This window comes from Salvelinus fontinalis, chromosome 23, assembly GCF_029448725.1.
Source record: "Salvelinus fontinalis isolate EN_2023a chromosome 23, ASM2944872v1, whole genome shotgun sequence".
NCBI lineage: Eukaryota > Metazoa > Chordata > Actinopteri > Salmoniformes > Salmonidae > Salvelinus > Salvelinus fontinalis.
In genome coordinates, this window is record NC_074687.1 from 31,655,279 (window position 1) to 31,677,044 (window position 21,766).

General features: G+C 44.8%; 1 protein-coding gene across 4 annotated transcripts; it reads right to left on the bottom strand.

Moving 5' to 3' along the window:
* On the bottom strand, positions 1 to 15,679 carry LOC129821129 (splicing factor 3B subunit 1). 4 transcript variants are annotated; one of them, XM_055878458.1, is made up of 23 exons: positions 15,570 to 15,679; positions 14,372 to 14,547; positions 13,999 to 14,100; positions 13,647 to 13,761; positions 10,859 to 10,938; positions 10,370 to 10,588; positions 9,645 to 10,110; positions 9,302 to 9,423; positions 8,684 to 8,983; positions 8,274 to 8,453; positions 8,075 to 8,161; positions 7,483 to 7,753; positions 7,068 to 7,213; positions 6,605 to 6,751; positions 6,207 to 6,332; positions 5,648 to 5,869; positions 4,979 to 5,161; positions 4,756 to 4,867; positions 4,141 to 4,261; positions 3,777 to 3,908; positions 3,265 to 3,537; positions 1,108 to 1,324; positions 1 to 666 (listed from the first exon to the last, which is right to left on the bottom strand). In XM_055878458.1, the coding sequence occupies exons 1-23, from the start codon at positions 15,595 to 15,597 to the stop codon at positions 508 to 510; spliced, it is 3,984 nt and encodes a 1,327-aa protein (XP_055734433.1). In that variant the 5' UTR covers positions 15,598 to 15,679; the 3' UTR covers positions 1 to 507. The 4 variants fall into 4 exon arrangements, with proteins under 4 accessions (XP_055734433.1, XP_055734432.1, XP_055734434.1 ...); XM_055878457.1 differs by having other exon boundaries at positions 9,645 to 10,113; XM_055878459.1 differs by lacking the exons at positions 13,647 to 13,761; positions 13,999 to 14,100; positions 14,372 to 14,547; positions 15,570 to 15,679 and adding an exon at positions 11,297 to 13,402 and having other exon boundaries at positions 9,645 to 10,113.
* Between the last annotated feature and the right edge of the window lie 6,087 nt (positions 15,680 to 21,766).

A 21,766-nucleotide genomic window follows, 5' to 3' on the forward strand; every position in this document is an offset into this window, starting at 1 on the left:
TTTTATTTTATACACAAACGTTTATTCAGTCAAATAAAGCAACATTCTGATAAGAACAGGGGGGTGATCACTGATAGGCGAGCAAAGCATTGAGAAGGAACGGTCAAGGCCGGTAAAAAGAAACCATGACAATATTTTAAAGAGTTTCACTCACTTGAGTTGCTTTTCCATTCCATAACAAGGCTAACTTAAAGCCTGCACTTCACTGTCTGTCATTCCTTATGGAAATGATTATAAAAGGAGAAATAAAACAAAACATACAAGCTCTAAGAAGTTGTTCCGTTTTATCCACTATTTCCCTATCATACACAGTTTTTATTGTATTAAAAATGAATCTCAGGCCACAGCCACTGTGGCTGTGTTGGATACAACCACTACAAAGACAGAGGAGATAAATAATATAAAAAAATGGACCATGTCCTATACACCAAGAGAGATAGGACAAAGAGTGAACAGAGAGAAAGAGAAGAGGGAGAGAAATCGTCAGAGAGTGAGAGCAGAGCAGAATCACAGGAAGTACTCCAGCTCATAGCGGAGGTAAGGGTTCTTCTCATCGTTGTAGACGTGTGGGTAATGAGCAATGAGAGCATCCTGGGAGCCGATGTAGATAGAGTTGTAGATCTTCCAGTAGACGTCTCGCACCTTCCTGGCTGGATGGAACAGACCCTGGGGAGAGGAGACTGTGTTAGAGAGCATCAGCAACTCAATGGCTGTGCTACTATATTTTCATTACGTTTTGTTATTTTTACTAAATATCCACAGCAGTTCTTTCATGGACGTCATAAAGGGTAGGTTTCTTTTGATAGTAATATAAGTTATCACATTTACATCCCTTTCTGGACATTTAATGTCGATTCAACACTGGGTTATTCTGGAACTAGCTTAGACATACATATATAGTAGTCTGCTACCTGTGTCAAAGCAAGGAGAACATTGATGTAGGTCAGGGGTGGGCAAACCTTGTGGCTTGCAGGCCACATCTGGATTTCGAAAGTCGGATGTCCACAGACTTTTTTAGGGACCGGCCATTTAACTTTGGCCGGCCGGATGCGGCCCACGGGCCGTAGTTCGCACACCCTTGATGAAGGCAGTAGTGAAAGTAGTTACCTGTAGGCAATACTGCAGCATGCGGCAGGGGCCGATGGCCACCCTGAGGCCTTCCAAGGCCCCCATCACAGCCTGGATGACGTGGGGCGACGTCTCAAACACGTTGGGCCACACATAGTTGAGCAGGTGGTTGAGAGAGTCTTCACAGCCGAAGCCGTAGACGCCCAGGGACATGTGCTGCACCACGGCACTGGCTGTCTGTCTGTGGACCAAGTCTCTGTAAGGAGAGGAAGTGGGGAAACAGGGTTAACATGGGTCCAATCAAAAGGTGGAAAGGGCCTTCAGGAAGTATTCAGACCCCTTCACCTTTTCAAAATGTTGTTATATTACAGCCTTATTATAAATTGGATTAAATAAATGTTTTGTCAGCAATCTCTACACGCCACCCCATAATGACGAAGCGAAAATGGTTTTAGAAATGTTAGCAAATGTATTAAAAAAAACATACCTTTAGATAAGTATTCAGACACTTTGCTATGAGACTCGAAATTGAGCTCAGGTGCATCCTGTTTCCATTGATCATCCTTGACATGTTTCTACAACTTGATTCGAGTCCACCTGTGGTAAATTCAATTGATTGGACATGATTTGGAATGGGACCCACCTGTCTATATAAAGGTCCCACAGTTGACAGTGCATGTCAGAGCAAAAGCCAAGCCATGAGGTCGACGGAATTGTCAATAGCACTCAGAGACAGGATTTTGTCGAGGCACAGATCTGGGGAAGGGTACCAAAGGTCCCTAAAAACACAGTGGCCTCCATCATTCTTAAATGGAAGAAGTTTGGAACCACCAAGACACTTCCTAGAGCTGGCCACCCGGCCAAACTGAGCAATCGGGGGAGAAGGGCCTTAGTCAGGAAGGTGACCAAGAACCCGATGGTCACTGACAGAGCTCTAGAGTTCCTCTGTGGAGATGGGAGAACCTTCCAGAAGGACAACCATCTCTGGTGCACTCCCACTAATCAGGCCTTTATGGTAGACTGGCCAGACAGAGGCCACTCCTCAGTAAAAGGCACATGACAACCTGCTTGGAGTTTGCCAAAAGGCACCTAAAGATGAGAAACAAGATTCTCTGGTCTGATGAAACCAAGTTTGAACTATTTGGCCTGACTGCAAAGCATCACGTCTGGAAGAAACCTGGCACATGGTGGTGGCAGCATCATCATGCTGTGGGGATGTTTTTCAGCAGCTGGGACTGGGAGACGAGTCAGGATCGAGGGAAAGATGAATGGGGCAAAGTACCGAGATCCTTGATGAAAACCTGCTCCAGAGCACTTAGGACCACACAGCCAAGACAATGCAGGAGTGACTTCGGGACAAGTCTCTAATTGTCCTTGAGTGGCCCAGCCAGAACCCAGACTTGAACCTGATCGAACATCTCTGGAGAGACCTGAAAATAGCTGTGCAGCAACGCTCCCGATCCAACCTGATAGAGCTTGAGAGGATCTGCAGAGAGTAATGGGAGAAACTCACCAAATACAGGTGTGCCAAGCTTGTAGTGTCATACCCAAGAAGACTCGAGGCTGTAATCGCTACCAAACGTGCTTCAACAAAGTACTGAGTAAAGGGTCTGAATACTTATGTAAATGTGATATTTCCGTTTTTAAAATATTTTTTATTAGTTAGCAAAACTGTCTAAACTTGTTTTTGCTTTGTCATTATGAGGTATTGTGTGTAGATTGAGGGGGGGAAACAATTTAATCAATTTTGGAATAAGGCTGTAACATAACAACATGTGGAAAGTGGGGTCTGAAAACTTTCCAAATGCACTGTATATTCTAAGACTGAGGGTGAAATCCTCATTGACAATGAATTACATTTTACTTTGTAACCAACGGGTGCAGGGTGAGAACAGAAGTGAAATGATGTCACATCTGCCAGTTCTCGTGTTGGTGTCCATCTAGCGAAGTACTAGCCCTGATCTGACCACTGATAGGTCGAACAGGCGAGAATGATTCGCAGGCATAATACCACCAAGTCAACTGCCTGCCAACACTGTTGACATACAGGGCTGAAGCTCATGGCTAGTTAAATGCACTGCTTGTAGATATAATGAATACTTAATTAGGAGGGAAATGCTATGTTTATCTGGGTAGTGAAGGAGTTCATTGAGTTACTAGAACTTAAGCCAAAACATCACAATGCAGTCCTTTCACCTGTCCATCAGTGCATCCTCCAGCAGGGGCGTGACAGCGTAAATGTAGTCCTTGCCCATCTCCCCAATGTACTCAAACAGGAAGGAGAGGGACTTGAGCACGCCGTTCTGCACGTTGAGCTCTGGCACGCGGTACTCATTCATGAGCGCGGGGAGCACGGTGAAGGGAGAACAGGTCTCAGCCACGATGGCGATGGCCACGGTGGTACACACTCTGTTCTGACGCTCCTGAACCTTCAGGTTGTTTAGTAGTGTGGCCAGCACGTCATGGGGTCTGGAGGGGGAGAGAGGGGTCAGGAGGTCACCCACATGCTAAATCCGTGCACATTAAAAACCACAACAGCAAAAAGGAATATGACCAAGCTCAATTGAAAATGCTCACATTTGGGAGGGGAAAACATTCAATTAAACACAACGTCCTTGAGCAGACATTTCATTTCCAAACAGAATCCCTAATAGATGAAACTGTGAGGATGGTATGGGCATGAATTAGCCAGAAACTGGAGCACTGACCCGATAGCCTTGGCGATGTATCCAAAGGTGTTGACAGTGGCTCTGCGGATGGCCTTCTTGTGGGCCTTCAGGAGCTCCAGCAGCTCAAAACAGATCCGCATCCATTCCCTGGCCGACACGTACTCGGCACCCCTACAGACAGAGCAGGGTAGGAGTTAGAACATGGTTGATGAAACATCTACTAGTATATCAATTTCTGCACATATGAGTAGGCGTCAGAGGCTTTCTCAATTCATCTTTCCTCCTTTCCCAGAGGGAACTCGAACCTTCTCCAATACGGTTGAGAAGGAGGAGACAGGATGTCGAGGAAAGTCGAATTGAGAGTCAAAGATTGAAATATGCAAGGCCATCACCACACACATACCTGTCAGCAATCCTGCCCACCAGGTCAATACAGTTCTCCTGCACCTTCTCATGTCTGTTCTTCAAGATTGGCGTCAGGCGCGGCAGCAGGTCTTTGATTGGTGGAGTCATCTTATGCATGCCTATGAATGACAGGAAAGACAACCAATCAGATGTCTGGATGTATATCAACCAGTTTTACTCTTACCACCACTACTATTACCATAACCACTCTTCTAATGTTAATGCTGTTGAACCCTCTGTACAGACCAACCCATGTTCTTCACTGAACTCAACTAACCCAATTCATTCATAGGCATTTCTCTTCCAACTTGAGTGCTTTCTCATAAATAATTGCAGCGCATGTTTCAGGAAGCGAGAGGAATGGTGTCCTGAGCTATATAACAGGGGGAATAAATTGCATTTCGGAAGACACTAAATGCCAATTGACTTTTCATTTGTAACCAACGGGTGCAGGGTGAGAACAGAAGTGAAATGATGTCACATCTGCCAGTTCTCGTGTTGGTGTCAATCTAGCGAAGTACTAGCCCTGATCTGACCACTGATAGGTCGAACAGGCGAGAATGATTCGCAAAGAGAAGACAGGTGTAGTAGTGAGAGGGTGATGTTTACGTACCGATGACGTTGACAATGGCCTTGAGAGCACCGAGGATGCTTCCCAGTACTTCAGGATACTCCTCTCCTAGGTACTCATATAACACCACTCCCAGATGACCCATCAGCTTCTCCTGTTGAGGGGAGAAAGAGAGGTTTAGAAAGGAAGAAAAACCCTGCACACGTTCGTAGCAAAGTTTGTGAGTGAGAGAGTACGAGTGTGAGTCTGTTTGAGCCAGTCTAACCTCCTGGCAGGTCTTCATGACCACGGCGGTGCGGGAGATGAGGTCAGCAGCCTGCTGGCGGACCTTGGCAGACTTGTTGTTGAGACGCCACAGTACCGTACCACAGATCTGAGGCAGGTAGGGCTTCACCCTCTTCCCCAGGGCATTCACCACCGTGCCAAACCCGTTCAGCATTACAGAGTCCTACACAGGGTCAGAGGTCAACTAGAGTTAGTCATAGTCTACACAGGTAGGCTAATGGACAGTGTCTGCGTTCAAAATGGCATCCTATTCCCTATATACTGCACTACATTTGACCAAAGCCTATAGGGCTCTGGTTTAAACGGAATAGTATGCCATTTCAGACACAGATGCTTACCCATTCCAATCAATATGAATCTCCCATCAAACTACCAGAAGTCCACACTGCTGTTCAGACAGGGATAACTTGTTTCATCACAGGCTTTACAAAATGTCTATCTGAACATTCCCCAACGTTATGTCCCTAACGTTATACCCTGAGCCAGGTTCAGTCGGCAAACATTCTGAAACCTTGCAGATAGAAATGTGATGAACAGAGCTGACATGATTCCTTATTCTACAGGTCATAAAGGCATATTTGTTCTACATAAATCATTTCTATCTGAACGTTCCACAACTGTTCCTTGCTGAACGTGCCCCTGGTCTCACCTCGGTGGTCTGTTCCTGGAAGGCATAAAGGATGCCGTCGATCAGCTGCTCCTCCAGCTTGTGGTCGATGTCAGCAGCTCCCAGGTTCCCCATGATCTTCTCTATGGTCTCCATCACCATCTTCCTGTACTGCTCTGCCTCGTCCTTCAGGTCATCTACTATACGAGAGATGATCTCTGCTGCTCCCACCTTGTTGGCCAGTTCTACTGTGGTGTCCACCAGCTAGAGAGAGATATGGGGGGGGGGGGGGGGGGGGGGAATTGGGTCAGTTCACATCTCGAGGGTAACACGGCAGTGATTAATTAACGTTGAACTAAACATTGAAATCCAGTCATAAAATCTTCTGCTTATTGTTGCTTGGTATAGTTCAACTTAATGTCGAACTTTACTTAGTAAATCTAACTCTTAAATCACCCGTCATCTTCTGCTACAAGCCTTGGCACAGACCTTCATTTTTGCTTTTCTATTCATACTTGGAACACAACTGCCTACTTGACCAAACAAATTCAACATGTCGTTAGTGTATGGAGTCATGTGTGTGTGAGTTGTGCGTACCTACCTGTCTGTAGTTGCGTCTGTCCAGGGCCATCCTGTGCTGCCAGAAGTGCTTGAAGAAGGGGGGCAGGATCTCTGTCTTGATGTAGTTGGCTTCCACACCGTCAGTACCACAACACTGTTTCACCACCTGGAAGAGAGGGGGAACAATGGGGGTTAGAAACAGGGCACACATACACCAATTCTGATTGAAGTGTACTAGCTAGTAACTTCTTTCCATTTTGGAAATGTAACCAACGGGTGCAGGGTGAGAACAGAAGTGAAATGATGTCACATCTGCCAGTTCTCGTGTTGGTGTCCATCTAGCGAAGTACTAGCCCTGATCTGACCACTGATAGGTCGAACAGGCGAGAATGATTCGCGCACGCACACACACACACACACACAGTTAGGCTCCCTCACCTTGAGCACGATCTTCTTCATCTCCTCGTCAGGGGACTGGAACTCTCTGATGAGGATCAGCATGACCTCTCTGGTGTAGTAGTTAGCATACTCAGCATCCATCAGAGGGATCAGGTAGCCAATGGCCTTCAGGAACGCAGCCAGACCCTGGAACCCAGAGGGGAAAGAGAGGGAGGTTTAACTCAGTTACCAGGTCACACAGCCAAGATACTCTGATAAAGTTGAATGTGACTTCAGGTAAACTTGTATTAACTAGTTGTTTTAAGAATGTAACCAACGTGTGCAGGGTGAGAACAGAAGTGAAATGATGTCACATCTGCCAGTTCTCATGTTGGTGTCAATCTAGCGAAGTACTAGCCCTGATCTGACCACTGATAGGTCGAACAGGCGAGAATGATTCGCAGGCATGTAACCGAAGGCAATGGGTCCTGAACAGTTTGGTCCTGCAGTGTTTAGTCCTCACCTTTCCTCTGTGCTGTCTGATACCCTTCCACAGGGGTTTGAGTACGGAGTCAAAGGACTCGATACCGTAGGGAGTGGCAGCCTCCGCCAGGGCAGCAATGGCCAGGGCACTGATGGTCCGCACCTTCTGCTGCTCATCCACCAGACCTGAGGGGGGCACAGACAGTAAAGGTCAGTAACAGATCATATTTTATCCTTCCTGGTAGTGTTTTTAGTGACCATGTGTGAAATGCACTTAAAAAGCCAATGAACTTGAAAAGGCACACATTTCTAAAAAATTTTTTTAAATGCTAAACTACGAATCACATTTACTAGACTGTAACTCCCAAAAATAGCAAAATGACTATTACTAGATAGTAGAAAACTAAACTACCTCATCAAATTCACATACTATCTGTGTCGCTCCCTCAGCTCACCATGCTCGATGATCTCCACCAGACTCCTCAGATGGGGCAGGATGGCACAGCCCATGAGGATGGCGATCTGCTGGACAATCTTGATGCCCGTGTGGCGGGCCTGCCATGACTTCTTGCTCTTACACACAGCCTTGAGGAAGGGCAGCAGGGAGGGGATACCCAGAGCGGACGCTACGACAGCGAAAGCTCTGGCTGTTGTATTTCTGACATACTCGTCCATGTTGTCAATATCAGGCCTCATGGTGGAGATCATAGTGGCCAGGCCAGCAGCCTAGAAGGGGAGGGAAGGAGAGAGACATGGAAAGAGATCAACAGATTAATTGGTGTTCATGACACTGCTTGGATAGACAGCATTAGTGTCTTTTTCTAATGTGGTTTCAGGAGAGAATTTTTTCTCTCTCTACTCGCTGTAGGAATGTAACCAACGGGTGCAGGGTGAGAACAGAAATGGATGTCAAATCGGCTAGTTCTCGTGCTGGTTTTTCAGCTAGCGAAGTACTAGCCCTGATCTGACCACGGACAGGTCCAACAGGCATATTACCTAACTGTGGTGGGCGTGGGAGTACATTATAGGTCTGGGAGTGGGGCTCACCTTGGCCAAGTTAGAGATGATCTCTCTGCCTTCCACTCTGGCGTAGTAATCTTCATCAATCAGCAGGGGCTCAATCACCACCAGGATCTGGGGAACAGAGTCAGTTAGTGAACCACACACAGTGCCAATCTCAGCACAGGAGACATATTGTAACAGAGTCAGTGAGTGAGTACTGCCACTCTCACACACACTGACCCACCTTGTGTACGTATGGGCGGACGAGATCGTCCAGCTTGTAGAGGATGCGGTCGATGACCTTGACCAGTAGGTGGCGCTCCTGGTCCTCCAGAGTAGGAGACATGAGCAGGGGCAGGATCTGGTTGAACAGGGGCCCTGCTCCAAACTCCCTCGCCTTGTCTGTGATCTGACGCAGGGCAGCCTGAGGAGAGACGCAAGGGGGTTAGACTGGGTGATTGACATTTCAGTGGTGAGAGTTACACATCAAAAGGAAGATGGAATAAAGACCATAGAGATACAATATAACACTAGAGTAGCCTATGTCATAAACCTTCATAGCTCGTAGAATGTGCGGGTAATGGCAGCCATCTTGGTCAGGGAAAGTTCAATTTTGTATTCTGTGGTCAAGACTATGAGGACAGTTGGCCTCACCTTTCTCATGGGAGGTGTTCCGTTCTTGATCTTCAGCAGCAGTTTCATGATCTTACGCTCCTTCTGTTCCTCTGGGCTCAGAGTGGACTCATCTACCTCAACCAGCAGTTTATCAAAGTACTGGATGTCGTCTGGTTTTAGGAAGGGCAGGTTCCCACTGGGCTGGTCGTTGATCTGCTTCATGGAGCGGTCCTCCTGTTGCATGTGGAAGCCCGTCATGCCCCCCATGGGGGTGGGGGTGGCAGACAGCTTCCGGGCCGGGGTACGGATGGGCACATAGCCTGCTGGTGGGGGAAGGACCTGTGGAGGGAGGTGGGGGATGAAACATCAGTACTGTTCACTTACTAAACCGTTAACTTATTTTACAGTACGGTTTACTCTTTTTTTTGTGTACAGGTTTGAGGTCTTAAACAAACACCTTGATGTCTTCAGTAAGAGACACGCCATTGTGGGGAACTGAACCCAGAGAGACAGAACGTGACACTGACCCAGTGACCAGAGACAGACTGTCCTGTTCCAACTCGTTATGGTATCATCAATGACGACTATTCACTTACTTAATATAGGTATTAGTTGTGATTTCTCCATTGTGCTGGTGAGTGTGAGAGTCTACTCTACCTTGTATCCCTCTGGGAACATGGCGTCCAGCTCATCGTCTGTGAGTGGTCGGTTTCTCTCATCGATCTCCCTCTCCCAACGCCACGCCTGCAGCTGCTCTGGGGTCATGCTCATCAGGTGACCTGACAGGATACGAAACACATACATAATGTAAAACACGCCTCAACCTAGTATCATGACTTAGTGGGACATTCTACTACTTCTATTACTAGTAATTTATATTACTAATAAATGAACAAGTACGTAATAGCAAATATGATTTGCCAACGGTTATCAGTTTTAAATGATATTCTACCTCTAAATTGAAAATGGGTTGAGATGTAGGTTAGGTCATTGACAGTACCTGGAGAGGGAGTGGCCATATTCATGGCAGGGGTTCCAATGGGAGTCTTCCCAGGGGTCATCAGTGGAGTGGAAGAGCCCATCTGGCTGGCAGGGGTCTCGTCCCAACGGGACTTCCTCTTACTGGCCCCGGGGGTGGGGGTCTCTCCCACCGACTCGTCTCCTCTGTCTGTACGGGGAGTCTCGGCCCAACCACTACCATGACCAGGGGTCTCCCTCTCAGTCTTGGGGGTCTCGTCCCAACGGTTTTTGCGCACGCTGCCTGTGGCTCCCCCATGTCCGGGGGTGGTGTGTCCCGGTGTGTCCCCTCTGCCTGGGGTGGCTGCTCCGGCCGGGGTGTGGCTGGGGGTTGGGTCCCACATCCGGGAGCTGGGAGTGGCCCCTGGGGTCTCGCTGCCCTTATTCCTGCCAGGGGTCTCGTCCCAGCGGCTGTTGGAGGGGGTGTGGCCAGGGGTGTGTCCTGGGGTCTGCTGTGGAGAGAGCGAGTGAGAAAGAGTCAGGGGATAAAGGGATCAATGAGTTCTTACAGACCAGAAATGAAGCCAGGTTGATGTCCTTAGTTCCACTAGGAGCATAAAAAAGTATATTTAAGGCAAGACAGAAATAAACTGCCCCAAAAACAAACACTTGGTCCTATATAATTTTCTTATCAAACACTAGCTCGCACCAAGTCACAGTAAGGATACAAACTTGATTGATCTGATCAGCTAAGATAATACGTTTTACCTCAGCAGCCTGGTCAGCCTGGTCCCAGCTAGACATCTTCTTGGGTGTGCCGGCGTTGCTGGGGGTTCCTGATTGGTCCTGTTTCTCGGCCGTCTGGTCCCAGCGGCGTTTGCGCTTGGCGGCAGCGGCGGCGGCAGCAGCCTGGGAGGCAGCAGAGCCGTTGACAGCCTTCAGGTCTCCCGTCTTGGCCTTTTCTGCCATCTGCTGACGGATCTCTTTCTGCATAAAGGGAGAGAAGAGAGGGTGAGAACACGAACCAAAGACTAACTACAACACAACAGAGGAAAATGTCCCTTGAGCTTTGTAGGACGGAAGTCTATTAAAGGCAACAAAACCCCACACTGAACAGACCCACACAACGAAATATTCTTATTATATATTATAACCCTCTATGATTTGATTTGGATACACCACTAATAGACACATTACCTGAAGACAAAGTTATGCCCTTTGCTAAACCACAAAGGGGGTATATCTGGTCTGTCTTACCTCCTCTTTGGTCAGGTGCTGCTCCTTCATGACATCCATGTACGACCTGGACTGCAGCTTTGGGTCCGGCGTTTTACCCCCTGCGCGAGAGAGCACCAACAAGACACAGGGCAGCCGATTAGAACGCGCCCCAGGACCCGGATTCATAACACACACACAGCAAGTAAAACACAGCCAGCTCAGCTAGGCCCTCACTTCTTTAGAAACTTTTACTGTATTAGTTCCTTAAGCTGAATCACAACAAGACAACCCTAGATACACAACATACAGGCAGTCCTCTCTTGCTTGCCTTACATACAAACATAGCTGAATAAAAAAACAACAGGCAGATACATTGAGAAAGAGCTGAGGTGTTTTTTTTCTTTTAAGGAGATAACAGGCGAGGATAAAGCCATCACTGATGCAGGGGTCCTGGGCTGTGCTCTCCAGAATACGTACACTTTCAGTGCCAAGGGTCCTTCTGCAGTCAGACTTCAACCGGCAGAAAAGAAGCCTAGAAAATGTCTCTTTACCATTAGTAACACTTTGGAAAAGGGTTGGAACTCACACACATAAGCATACCACCTGTGATTTGTTTTTATGTCATTCAAAAGAAAAATCCTCCTGGGGCTCAAACCTTAAATAAATGAAAAAATGTAAAATACCCTCTAGATTGTGAAGTATTGATTAATAAAATTAAAATTGTTCCCAAATCTAGGAATCTTCTTGTGAGATAAATTTGTAGCTACTTTATGTAACCCAGGGTAGGGGGAGCATCTATATGTAGTTACACGTTTACATCAGGGGCCGTGGAGGCTACGATTAGTTCCAGGGGGGGGGGGGGGGGGGGGGGCAGGCTGCCTGCTACTGAGCAGCTGGTAGTTTGACATCAGTCGATTGCTATTTCAACTTAGTAAACGTAGATCTTGACTTCCTTTTTAGAAAAATATATATATATTTTTAATTCACTATGAATTACAAAATCAATCTAAAGCAAAAGACTACCATGAAATTGCTATGGTTTAAATGTAATGATATAAAGTCTAGGGTAGAAGACAAAATTAAAAAGGTTCTTATGGTAGAGGTTTATTGAGTAAGAGCTGCCCCCCTACCCAGACAGACAACCAGCGGACCCTGACAAAACTGACAAGCGCACGCGTCTGTCTGTTCACCATAACCTACACAGGATGAGTTGCTGCACCCTTAAGAGAGTGCAGTACAGGACTGGCAAAGCAGTACTGCTGTAGGAGAGAAATTAAGGACAGTTAGTATGGGCCTGTGGAATTGCGGCACACACATTTCTTGATATGTTTCTATTTTACAAAGATGTAAAATAGAAATATATTTACACAACATCTTTGTATATGACAGAGCTGTCTACATGCAGGCTTGATACAGGCCTACCCAGACTACATAGAGGCACTGAGGCCACTTCATCTCAGAAAAGAGACATGGGTGCTTCAGCCGCTACAAACAAATTGTTGCATTGTGTAGATAAATACCTTAAACCTATTCTAGAAGGTGTGTGTTTAGTTAATCAAATGCTCAATGGCTAGTCAAGCCGTATTCTGAGAGATAGGCCCTCCTTGTTTAACTGATGGACTATTCAGTTCATTTAGGCTTTGAGGAATGTGAATATAGCTAGTTGACGGCTCCTTACCCCTCACAGGGGCAAGACAAGCTCGTTGCCAAAGATTAAACCGCAATTGTAATTCACTCTATTAAATCACACACCTGAGTCCAAGTTATGATGCCTGAACCGACTTGGACCAAAAGCCATTTAAATGTGCGATGAAATCTGAGACCATAACTCAGTAATGTTGATGACACACACACACAGAAACTGTAGTGCCGTTGTAAGTGTCATAATTTGTGACGTCCTGTTCTTTTCTAATGGAAGTTCCCCAACACATAGAAGTCTGACAAGCCAACAGTGGTGGTAACTGACCATAAGCCTGCACAATGATATACTGTAGTGGAGTGAAGGAAGGGCCACTTGGAAGAAAAGGGGTGGTCTGATTGCATTGCTCATTTGATGTGTTCTTGTTCTACACAGAAATATTTCAGATCTGTACACAGGTGGTCTGCCATCTAGGGGCTTTCAGTGACTTGGAGCCAAGCTTCATACAGCCAGCACGTTTCTGGGGGGGTGTGTGTGTGTGGGGTCATTGTGTTCCCGCCTACTGGGCACAGCAGGGTGCGGCATATTGCATGAGCAGGTGAATTACCCCAAAGTTGACCATCAAACCCATAGAGGTTTATTTTCTTTGCTACTCACATTACTTAATACCTTTCTTAAGAGTAAGACAGTTCTTTTCACCATCAGTACATGAGATAGCCACATGGGTATGTTAACCCTTCGAGACACACAAGCTACCTGCCACCCATGTAGTGTTAGGTACGAAAGTCTAACCAAGACAACGGCAAACCACCTCTCCCTAAAACAAAATGGAACCCCTCACTGGCAGACATTTATTTTATACTACTTAAATCCTGTTTACAATTATTGTCATTTTCCAAGAAGAAAAAAAAATGTGTATCTGCATCGCAGACCGTTTGCCTCAAAGCAAAGAGATTTTATTGAGAGGAAATGATGAGTGATAAAAGGAGCAGTGACAAGAGAACCAACCGCCCTCGGGCCAGGAAAGATTACCACGGGAAGGTCTTAGTCTGGGGAGCAAGCCGTTGCACAGTGCTCGAAGGGCTAAGCAACAAAAGGTGGGTTGAAACCCTTGAAAGGCAGCCATGGGATAAGGGAGAGAGGGTATAACATGAACAGGGGAGGACACTATGGAGGGGTGAAATTTACCGTCTGCAAAGGGGTCGAGTCGCTCCGGAGAGATGATCATCTGTCGTCGTCTGGCCTTGTACTCGTCCTCACGCTCTGCAATCTTGGCGGGTCTGTGCTCGGCGAACGGGTCGTACTGAGAGGAGAGAGAACACAGCATGTTACAATACATGTCATCATGGTAAACAGACATTTAATGTGAGAACTAGCCATAATAAAATGTCTATGACAAGATAGTAGCAGGATAATTAAGCAAATCCAAAACTTTTGCAATAAGGTTCAGTAATAGGTTCTCTGTCAGGTTTGAACTCAAAAGTAGAATTCTACACTTATTGCAAAAGCTGGAGAGGGAGATGGTGTTACTGGGACTAACCTGTTCGTCTGACTGTGGTATTGCATTGAGTATAGCCACCGGAGCGTGATACCCCGGTTTCTTCTGTCCAAGTAGACTTGTTGAAGAGTCCTCCTCGTCATCCTGAAAATAAGAGAGAGAAGAGTCTGGTCAAGCCTAGCCACTTAAGGCAGACTCTCCCAGCTCGCAGACAACAAGACATAATGGAGTAGTCAACGGCATTAAAAATATGACACTGGAATAGCTGACGCCTGACCCCTAGGAAGAGAAGGAGGATGTCAGTGTTGCAGACAACATAAAACACTTTTATTTTACCATTTTCAAAGTTAAAAAGAAAACAAACAAGCATACATACACATACATCAAAACACAGGACTTGACATGCAACACTTACATCCTCCTGTTCATTGGCAGCAATGGAGGTGACATATCCAGCGAAGCGGCTGTCACTGCCACCATAGATCTCCTGGTCGTAATATCCAGTTGAGTCCAGGCCCACACCCTGATCTGCTCCCTCCTCCACCAGGGCAGCCTTCATGCCCTGGATCTCCAGGATCTGGGCCTCAATGTCTGGGGACAGGGGGGAAGAATAACACAACAGTCATTGACTTTCAGGGTGTTGAAAAATATGTACAAACGCATCACCTAAGATAAAGCATATTATCAAATGAGAATGAACAAAAACTCAAATAGCATCGGCAGTAGTGATAAGCTACATATTTCCTTTTTTTTTTTTTAAATCTACTATTGTATTGTAATCAATTAGTATGCTTGTATAGCACGCATTAACTCTCATCTGTGCTCAAATCGATCGCTGTGTTGACAAAGTAACTAGGGCAGCATTTCCGACATTCGGTTCTGGGGACCCCAAGGGGGGCACGTTTTTGCCCTAGGAATACACAGCCGATTCAAATAATCAAATATTGATGATTAGTTGATTTTATGAATCAGATGTGTAGCGCTAGGGATAAAACCTTAACCTGCAGCCCTTGGTTGGGTTCCCCAGGACCGAGTTTGGGAAACGCTGACCTAGGCCCTGCTAAATTAGTTTCAATTTGAGCGCAATCAGACCGTGCTGGCTGGACAAAGATTAGATCATCCAAATAAAGTTGGCTATCATAGCTACAAAATGTATTCATGATGTGTGTAATCTGGAACACGTCAAACGTTACGATACTAGGATCAGTGCGGTGTCTGTCCGACATCATGCCATACTTCCAACGCCATTTTAGTTTCTACAACAACACTGACGCTGTTAAATAAATCTAGCCATATCTATACCATAGCAAGTTTCTTATAGCAACATCTACACAAATAGTATAATTGAAGAGCATACTGATCAAGGAAATCATGGTTGTAGAAATGTTGTATTGTCTAGCTAGCCTAGCAGTTGGGGGGGGGGGGGGGGCGCCATTAGCTATCCATCCTCGTTGCGTTTAACGTTAGGTTATCACGAATGAAAATATAGCTAAAACATGTAGCTAGCTTCAAAACAATGGATGCATATTGATCCTCTTTTTAATAGGAACCCGACGTACGTCAAGTTAAATTATAATACCAATTTACAACATTTTCTAAATAAATAGTCTTACCTTCGTGTGTTTTGGCGACTTTCGCCATTTTGGTGGTTCTGTAAGACTGAAACCGGAAGTCCGAATTAGTTCATATCCGTTCAGCAAAAATAGATAAGTCCTGGACAGTTTAGTCACAGATAGAACAATGAGAGTTGTAAAAATCTTTCGCTCAGTGGTTCTGGACGAGAAAGGTCTTGAGTGCTTAATGACGGTTTGGAAACCAGGATTGACCCAGTAATAAACTGGAAATGAATATGCTCTGAATATTACTCTGATCCCGAGTTCAACAGTGGTGTGTAAAGTAAACATACTTTAAAGTACTACTTAAGTCGTTTTGGGGGGGTTATCTGCACTTTACTCTTTATAATTTTGACATCTTTTACTTCCCTACATTCCTAAAGAAAATAATGTACTTTTTACTCCATACGTTTTCCCTGACACCCAAAAGTACTTGTTACATTTTTATGCTTAGTAGGACAGGAAAATTGTCAAATTCACTCACTTTTCAAGAGAACATCCCTGGTCACCCCATGGTTTAGGTCCACTCATATAATTGTTTATAAACTATTGATCCTCTGTGGCTAAATTATGATCTCCGGTGTATTTTGAACATTGAGAGCAGAGCGGATGTTTAGCAGAGTGGCAGGCTGACTACTGACTACACTCATTGAGAGTGGGCTCCTGAGTCCTCCTGTGGTTGGTGGTTGCAGTAAAAAATACAAAATATATACTACATACATAATATATACAGTATACACTGAGTGTACAAAACATTAAGAACACCTTGCTAATATTGAGTTACACCCCCCTTTTGCCCTCAACACAGCCTCAATTTATCGGGGCATAGACTCTAGGTGTTGAAAGCATTCCACAGGGATGCTGGCCCATGTTGACTCCAATGTTTCCCACAGTTGTGTCAAGTTGGCTAGATGTCCTTTGGGTGGTGGACCATTCTTGATACACACAGGAAAATGTTGACTGTGGAAAACCCAGCAGCGTTGCAGTTCTTGACACAAACTGGTGCACCTGGCACCTCTACCATACCCCGCTCAAAGGCACTTAAATCTTTTGTCTTGCCTATTCACCCTTTGAATGGCACACATACACAATCAATGTCTTGATTGTCTCAAGGCTTAAAAAGCCTTCTTTAACCTGTCTCCTCCCCTTCATCTACACTGATTGAAGTGGATTTAACAAGTGACATCAGTAAGGGATCACAGCTTTCACCTGGATTCACCTGGTCAGTCTATGTTATGGAAAGAGCAGGTGTTCATAATGTTTCGTACACTCAGTGTATATTTCCTTTATAAAAAAATATAGGAAAAAAACATGTTGATATATATATATTTTTTTTTTAACTTCCTTTTGGGCCCCCCATGGGACAGTGCACCGGGGCTTCAGCCCCATTAAACCACTAGCGGTTCTGGGGGGCAGAAGGGGCCAGTGCCCCTGTGACAACAATTTTGGACCCCCTTGTGGACCCCCTAAATGTAGAGTATGAAATCATTTTTACATAACTCATTTTTGCTATTGTTCTTTTTTTACATCCGTTATTAGACAGAAAATGCTAATAAATTGTTGAATGATTATGAACATTGTCTTTTGCCTGCTAATGCCTGCAATGCAGTGAAGAAAACGATATGACAACAATAACGTCTAATGTAACTGGCCCCTCTAACAGTACAACTGGCCCCAGCTTGGCCCCCCCAGTTTAAATGGTCTAGAACCGCCACTGCGTTAAACCTCTGCATTAATCCGGCCCTGGATGTAGTATTTCATTATGTACTTTGTTTTCTTGGGGAAATGAGCACAATGGGTAGGATTTAAACCTTCCTTGTCTCTGATCTACACTCCAGTCCATTTGGTGTCGGTAATACACCTTCAAGTTGGTTGCTAACTCCCATAGAAAATGCACAGAAGAAGAAAAATAAATAAATACACACGTGTAAACATTACAGTCCCTAGTTGCTTTTAAAAAATATTTTTTTGCCTATTTTGCATGTTATTTTGGCATTAATACATGTCACATATCAGTTTGCAAACAATGTAAAAAAGAGTTAATAAAGCCACATACAAATATGGTCTATTTTTTTGCTTTCTTGAGTAAGGGTGTTCCAAAATTCAGGTGTTTCAGCCTAGCTCAGTGCTTTCTGTGGTGGTGGGGCAGCCAGCGGAAAATAAGGAACGCAGGGGTTGGTAATGTTCTCTAATTGCGCAGTGATTGGCTCAGTTTTGTCACTCATGGGGACACTATGTTGCCGCAAAATCTACGGGGAGAGATCAAAAATTCAAGCCCCTTGGGTGCTGCCATAGATTTACTTTAGAAGTGCCCAACCAAGAAGGCTCAAGGTCATTGGCCACAGATAAAATGACATCAAATCACGTTATATCTACTGTAGCAAGCAGTCATCATCATGAATCAAATCAACAATCTACTGGCAAATCCTTTTCAATCCTTGTCATGTGAAGAGAAATTATGAAGAGAAGTTATAGATAAATCATATCGGTGCTCATCGGCCATTGGACATAAACATTACACAACAAGTTTTAAATCGCAAATTCAACAGTGAGTGGTTTGCAAAGCAACCACTAGCCTGCTATTCAGTGAAGTTGTTGTGTGGTCCAAATCTGGGTTTAAGGGTCTCTTTTCAAAGCTTAAAAGGATAAACATTCAACATTGGCCATGCTGTCAATCTAGTATGACTTCTGACGCCTTCAAAACAACTGGAAACTCTGAACTGGGAAATTTCAGACTTCATTGAGTTTAAGACAACTGGAAAGTCGTAAAAAATGAGCTCAGACTGGGAAAATACATTTTGAACGGTCATCCAACTGAATTCCAAGTAAGGAACTCGGGCCCCTTTCTAGAGCTCCGACCTGAAGATCACTGACGTCATGATTCAACCTTGTTTTTTTTCCAGAGTTCCCAGATTTCTTGAAGGCACAATAAATCCAGAGAATGCCAGACTTTGATGACAATGTTTGATGACAAAATTTGCTCACGAAGGACTGCCGCACCACCTTCCATTTCAAGTGAGCACAGCACAACAAGGTGAGTCCAAAAATGTCTTGTAGGTTGCTGCATAAATTATGTAATATGCCAGGGATATAAGTATAGTGCAGTTATGAAAGTAATACTAAGTGTATGTTGAGCAGTAAGCTGTTAGCTGTTGGTGGTGCACTTGTAGCCTATAGCCTGTTTTAGAGAAATGTCATCATTGAATATTGTAAGAGCTTTCATTTTCTACTTATATGCCCCCTTTATTTATCCTATGGTACTGACTTGGTGTACAGGGATAATAATGTAAGAACGGCCCATGTTCTGAATTCTGTCGCTGTACATTTCATAAGAGCTGAACAAATAGTTATAGTCCTGTCTGTCCTAGCTCGCTCATTAACGTCTTCAACAAAATTACGGATTGCCCTCATCATCACCTTATGCCATAGTTTGTACATCTCAATTGTCAGTAGAAACCACATTTGTTTAAGAAAGTCAGCCATATCAGCTTTGTTTTTTTTTAAAGCATGTAAATGAGGCAGGAAATGAGGCTGAATTAACTGTTTCGCTGCCAGACAAGACTCTGCTGATAGCCAGGTGTAGCAGTAGTAAGGATTCAGTCCATAGTGCGAGTGACTTTGCTGGTATGCATCTAAAACATTTTTTTTTTAGTTTGTCCCACCAAGATTTACATGCTAAAATCAACACTGCATTTGTTTATTGGACAAAATGCTCACTTTAAATCCATTTATGATTATCATGAATCATGAATCTTCATATTATTTTGGCTTTGGACTTCCAACATGCGGGAGCCGGGAGGAAATAGCATACAATAGCCCGGCTCCCTAAAAGACAACATATGCTTGATCCGAAATGTGGTCTGGGGTGCCTAATGGATGGTGTGGCACAATTGCGGTGCCTCTGGAGGCATGCAGAGGCCAAATTGAGCTCCATACCGCATTCCCGTGCCCCTCTCCAATTGTTTAACAATGCGGAGGGCTCTGTATAACTCTGCATTGACATGATTGGTTGACGGTAGGTGAGGGCGGGAGGTCCTGTATAAATGCAAACTCACTTCTTTCACAACAGCTCCACAAAGTGCAAGTAGTATGAATGCCCTGACTTCTGCAGAGGCCATATCACGTAAATGCTGCATGGCCAATGGAGAAGTCGGATTGACCATACAAGGCCTTTGCATTGGATGCACTCATAAATATGCTGCAACTCACAATATTTCAGAGATAACAAGTTATGATGGTGCTTGCATTTCATCAAGTACTCGCAGTCAAAACAATAATCATGCGCGACTCTGGTTCTTTTCCTGAGTTTGTTCTGGACTGTGTTCTCACCAGCAGCAAACACACCACTACAAATTTGAATCTGACCGAGACCACCCTTTTTGAGCAAACCGCTGTGCGTTTAGTGAGCTCCTGAGTGTGGATAGAATGTTCACACTAGAATGTTCACACCAAACTGGACTAAGGGGGTAAAAGCAACAGTTTGGATAAATCGCACCAAACCATTTCATTGTGAAAGCTCCCTTATAAGTAGTTTTCACATAGCCTACAGAATGTATGTCCAAACTCTGAATCAAAAATGCTCCCCCAAAATAACATGCAGTGGGAGAACGTTTATTTTGATTGGTGATTTTCTGATTTTATCTGAGTGCCATTAGGTAGCCTAATTTCAGATGTGTCCATGTAAACAGGATTATACGGAAATTGTTCATCTTGCAAAACATGTAAACATTTTAATCGAAATATTATATTAATTTGACTACCCACAATATTCGCATTGTGTGCATGTAACCATACTCATGACGCTCTCCTCCAACATTTATCAGTTTCTGGGTCACAGAGGATAGGGGACTGTCTTTTGCCATAATGAGAATCTCCCCACGTGTTCAGTGTTCGTGATGGCATGTGGCGGCCTAAGTTCCTTCTCTTTTCCATGTTGTGCATACACTCTAAAAAATAGGGGTTCAACAAGGGTTCTTCTAAGATCCTCAAAGTTCTTCGAAGAACCTTAGGGTTATTGGCACTGAAAATGGCCCTTCCATGAACCACTTAGGAGGTGGGGTTTATCGAGGAATGGTGTGGGTTCTCGCAGAAACCTAACTGCCCAACTGAAACATTTGGATTTGAATTTGAAAGGACAGCAGGTGCAGGCACTTAACTGAAAAATGGTAAGATCTCCTCAATTTATGGTAAGGTTTGTCCCTTGTATGATATAAATTAATATTGTTTGATGATGATACCATCTATCTTTTCATATTTGTGAAAATCTTTATTAAACAGAAAATGGACACAATTCAATGGATATCAATCAACAAAGAGGTAAGAATATGTAGGCTATAAGAATATGTTGAAAGCTAGCTGCATTGGGTGCAGATGACAGTGTGGTCCTATGGCAAAAACCAAAACGTGCACCCCTTGGGGTCCCGATGACCGAGTTTGGGAAACCCTTGCCAACACAAAAAGAAAAGGTTCCTGGAGTATCCTGTAGGGATTCTTCAAATTGAAACTGTGGGGGAATCCCTATAAGTTCTTCAAATAACCCATTTTTACAGATCCTCGAAGAACCTTTTGAATAACTTTTTGCGTTACATTTTTGAACTACCCCCCCATTATTATTATTATTAATAATAATAATAATAATAATAGAGCCTCCCGGGTGGCGCAGTGGTCTAGGGCACTGCATCGCAGTGCTAACTGCGCCACCAGAGTCTCTGGGTTTGCGCCCAGGCTCTGTCGCAGCCGGCCGCGACCGGGAGGTCCGTGGGGCGATGCACAATTGGTCTAGCGTCGTCCGGGTTAGGGAGGGTTTGGCTGGTAGGGATATCCTTGTCTCATCGCGCTCCAGCGACTCCTGTGGCGGGCCGGGCGCAGTGCGTGCTAACCAAGGGGGCCAGGTGCACGGTGTTTCCTCCGACACATTGGTGCGGCTGGCTTCCGGGTTGGAGGCGCGCTGTGTTAAAGAAGCAGTGCGGCTTGGTTGGGTTGTGCTTCGGAGGACGCATGGCTTTCGACCTTCGTCTCTCCCGAGCCCGTATGGGAGTTGTAGCGATGAGACAAGATAGTAATTACTAGCGATTGGATACCACGAAAATTGGGGAGAAAAGGGGATAAAATGTAAATATATATATATATATATATATATATAATAATAATAATAATACACATAACAATAACACAATATTTTAGATGTCAGTGTTTAT

Excerpts from the sequence above, each read along its gene's own strand:
- LOC129821129 (XM_055878457.1), bottom strand. The coding sequence starts at position 15,597 with ATGGCGAAAGTCGCCAAAACACACGAAG. Across the intron at positions 8,162-8,273 it reads TCCGCCCATACGTACACAAG|ATCCTGGTGGTGATTGAGCC; the intron begins GTGGGTCAGTGT and ends TCTGTTCCCCAG. Across the intron at positions 3,909-4,140 it reads GTGGGCAGGATTGCTGACAG|GGGTGCCGAGTACGTGTCGG; the intron begins GTATGTGTGTGG and ends CTCTGTCTGTAG.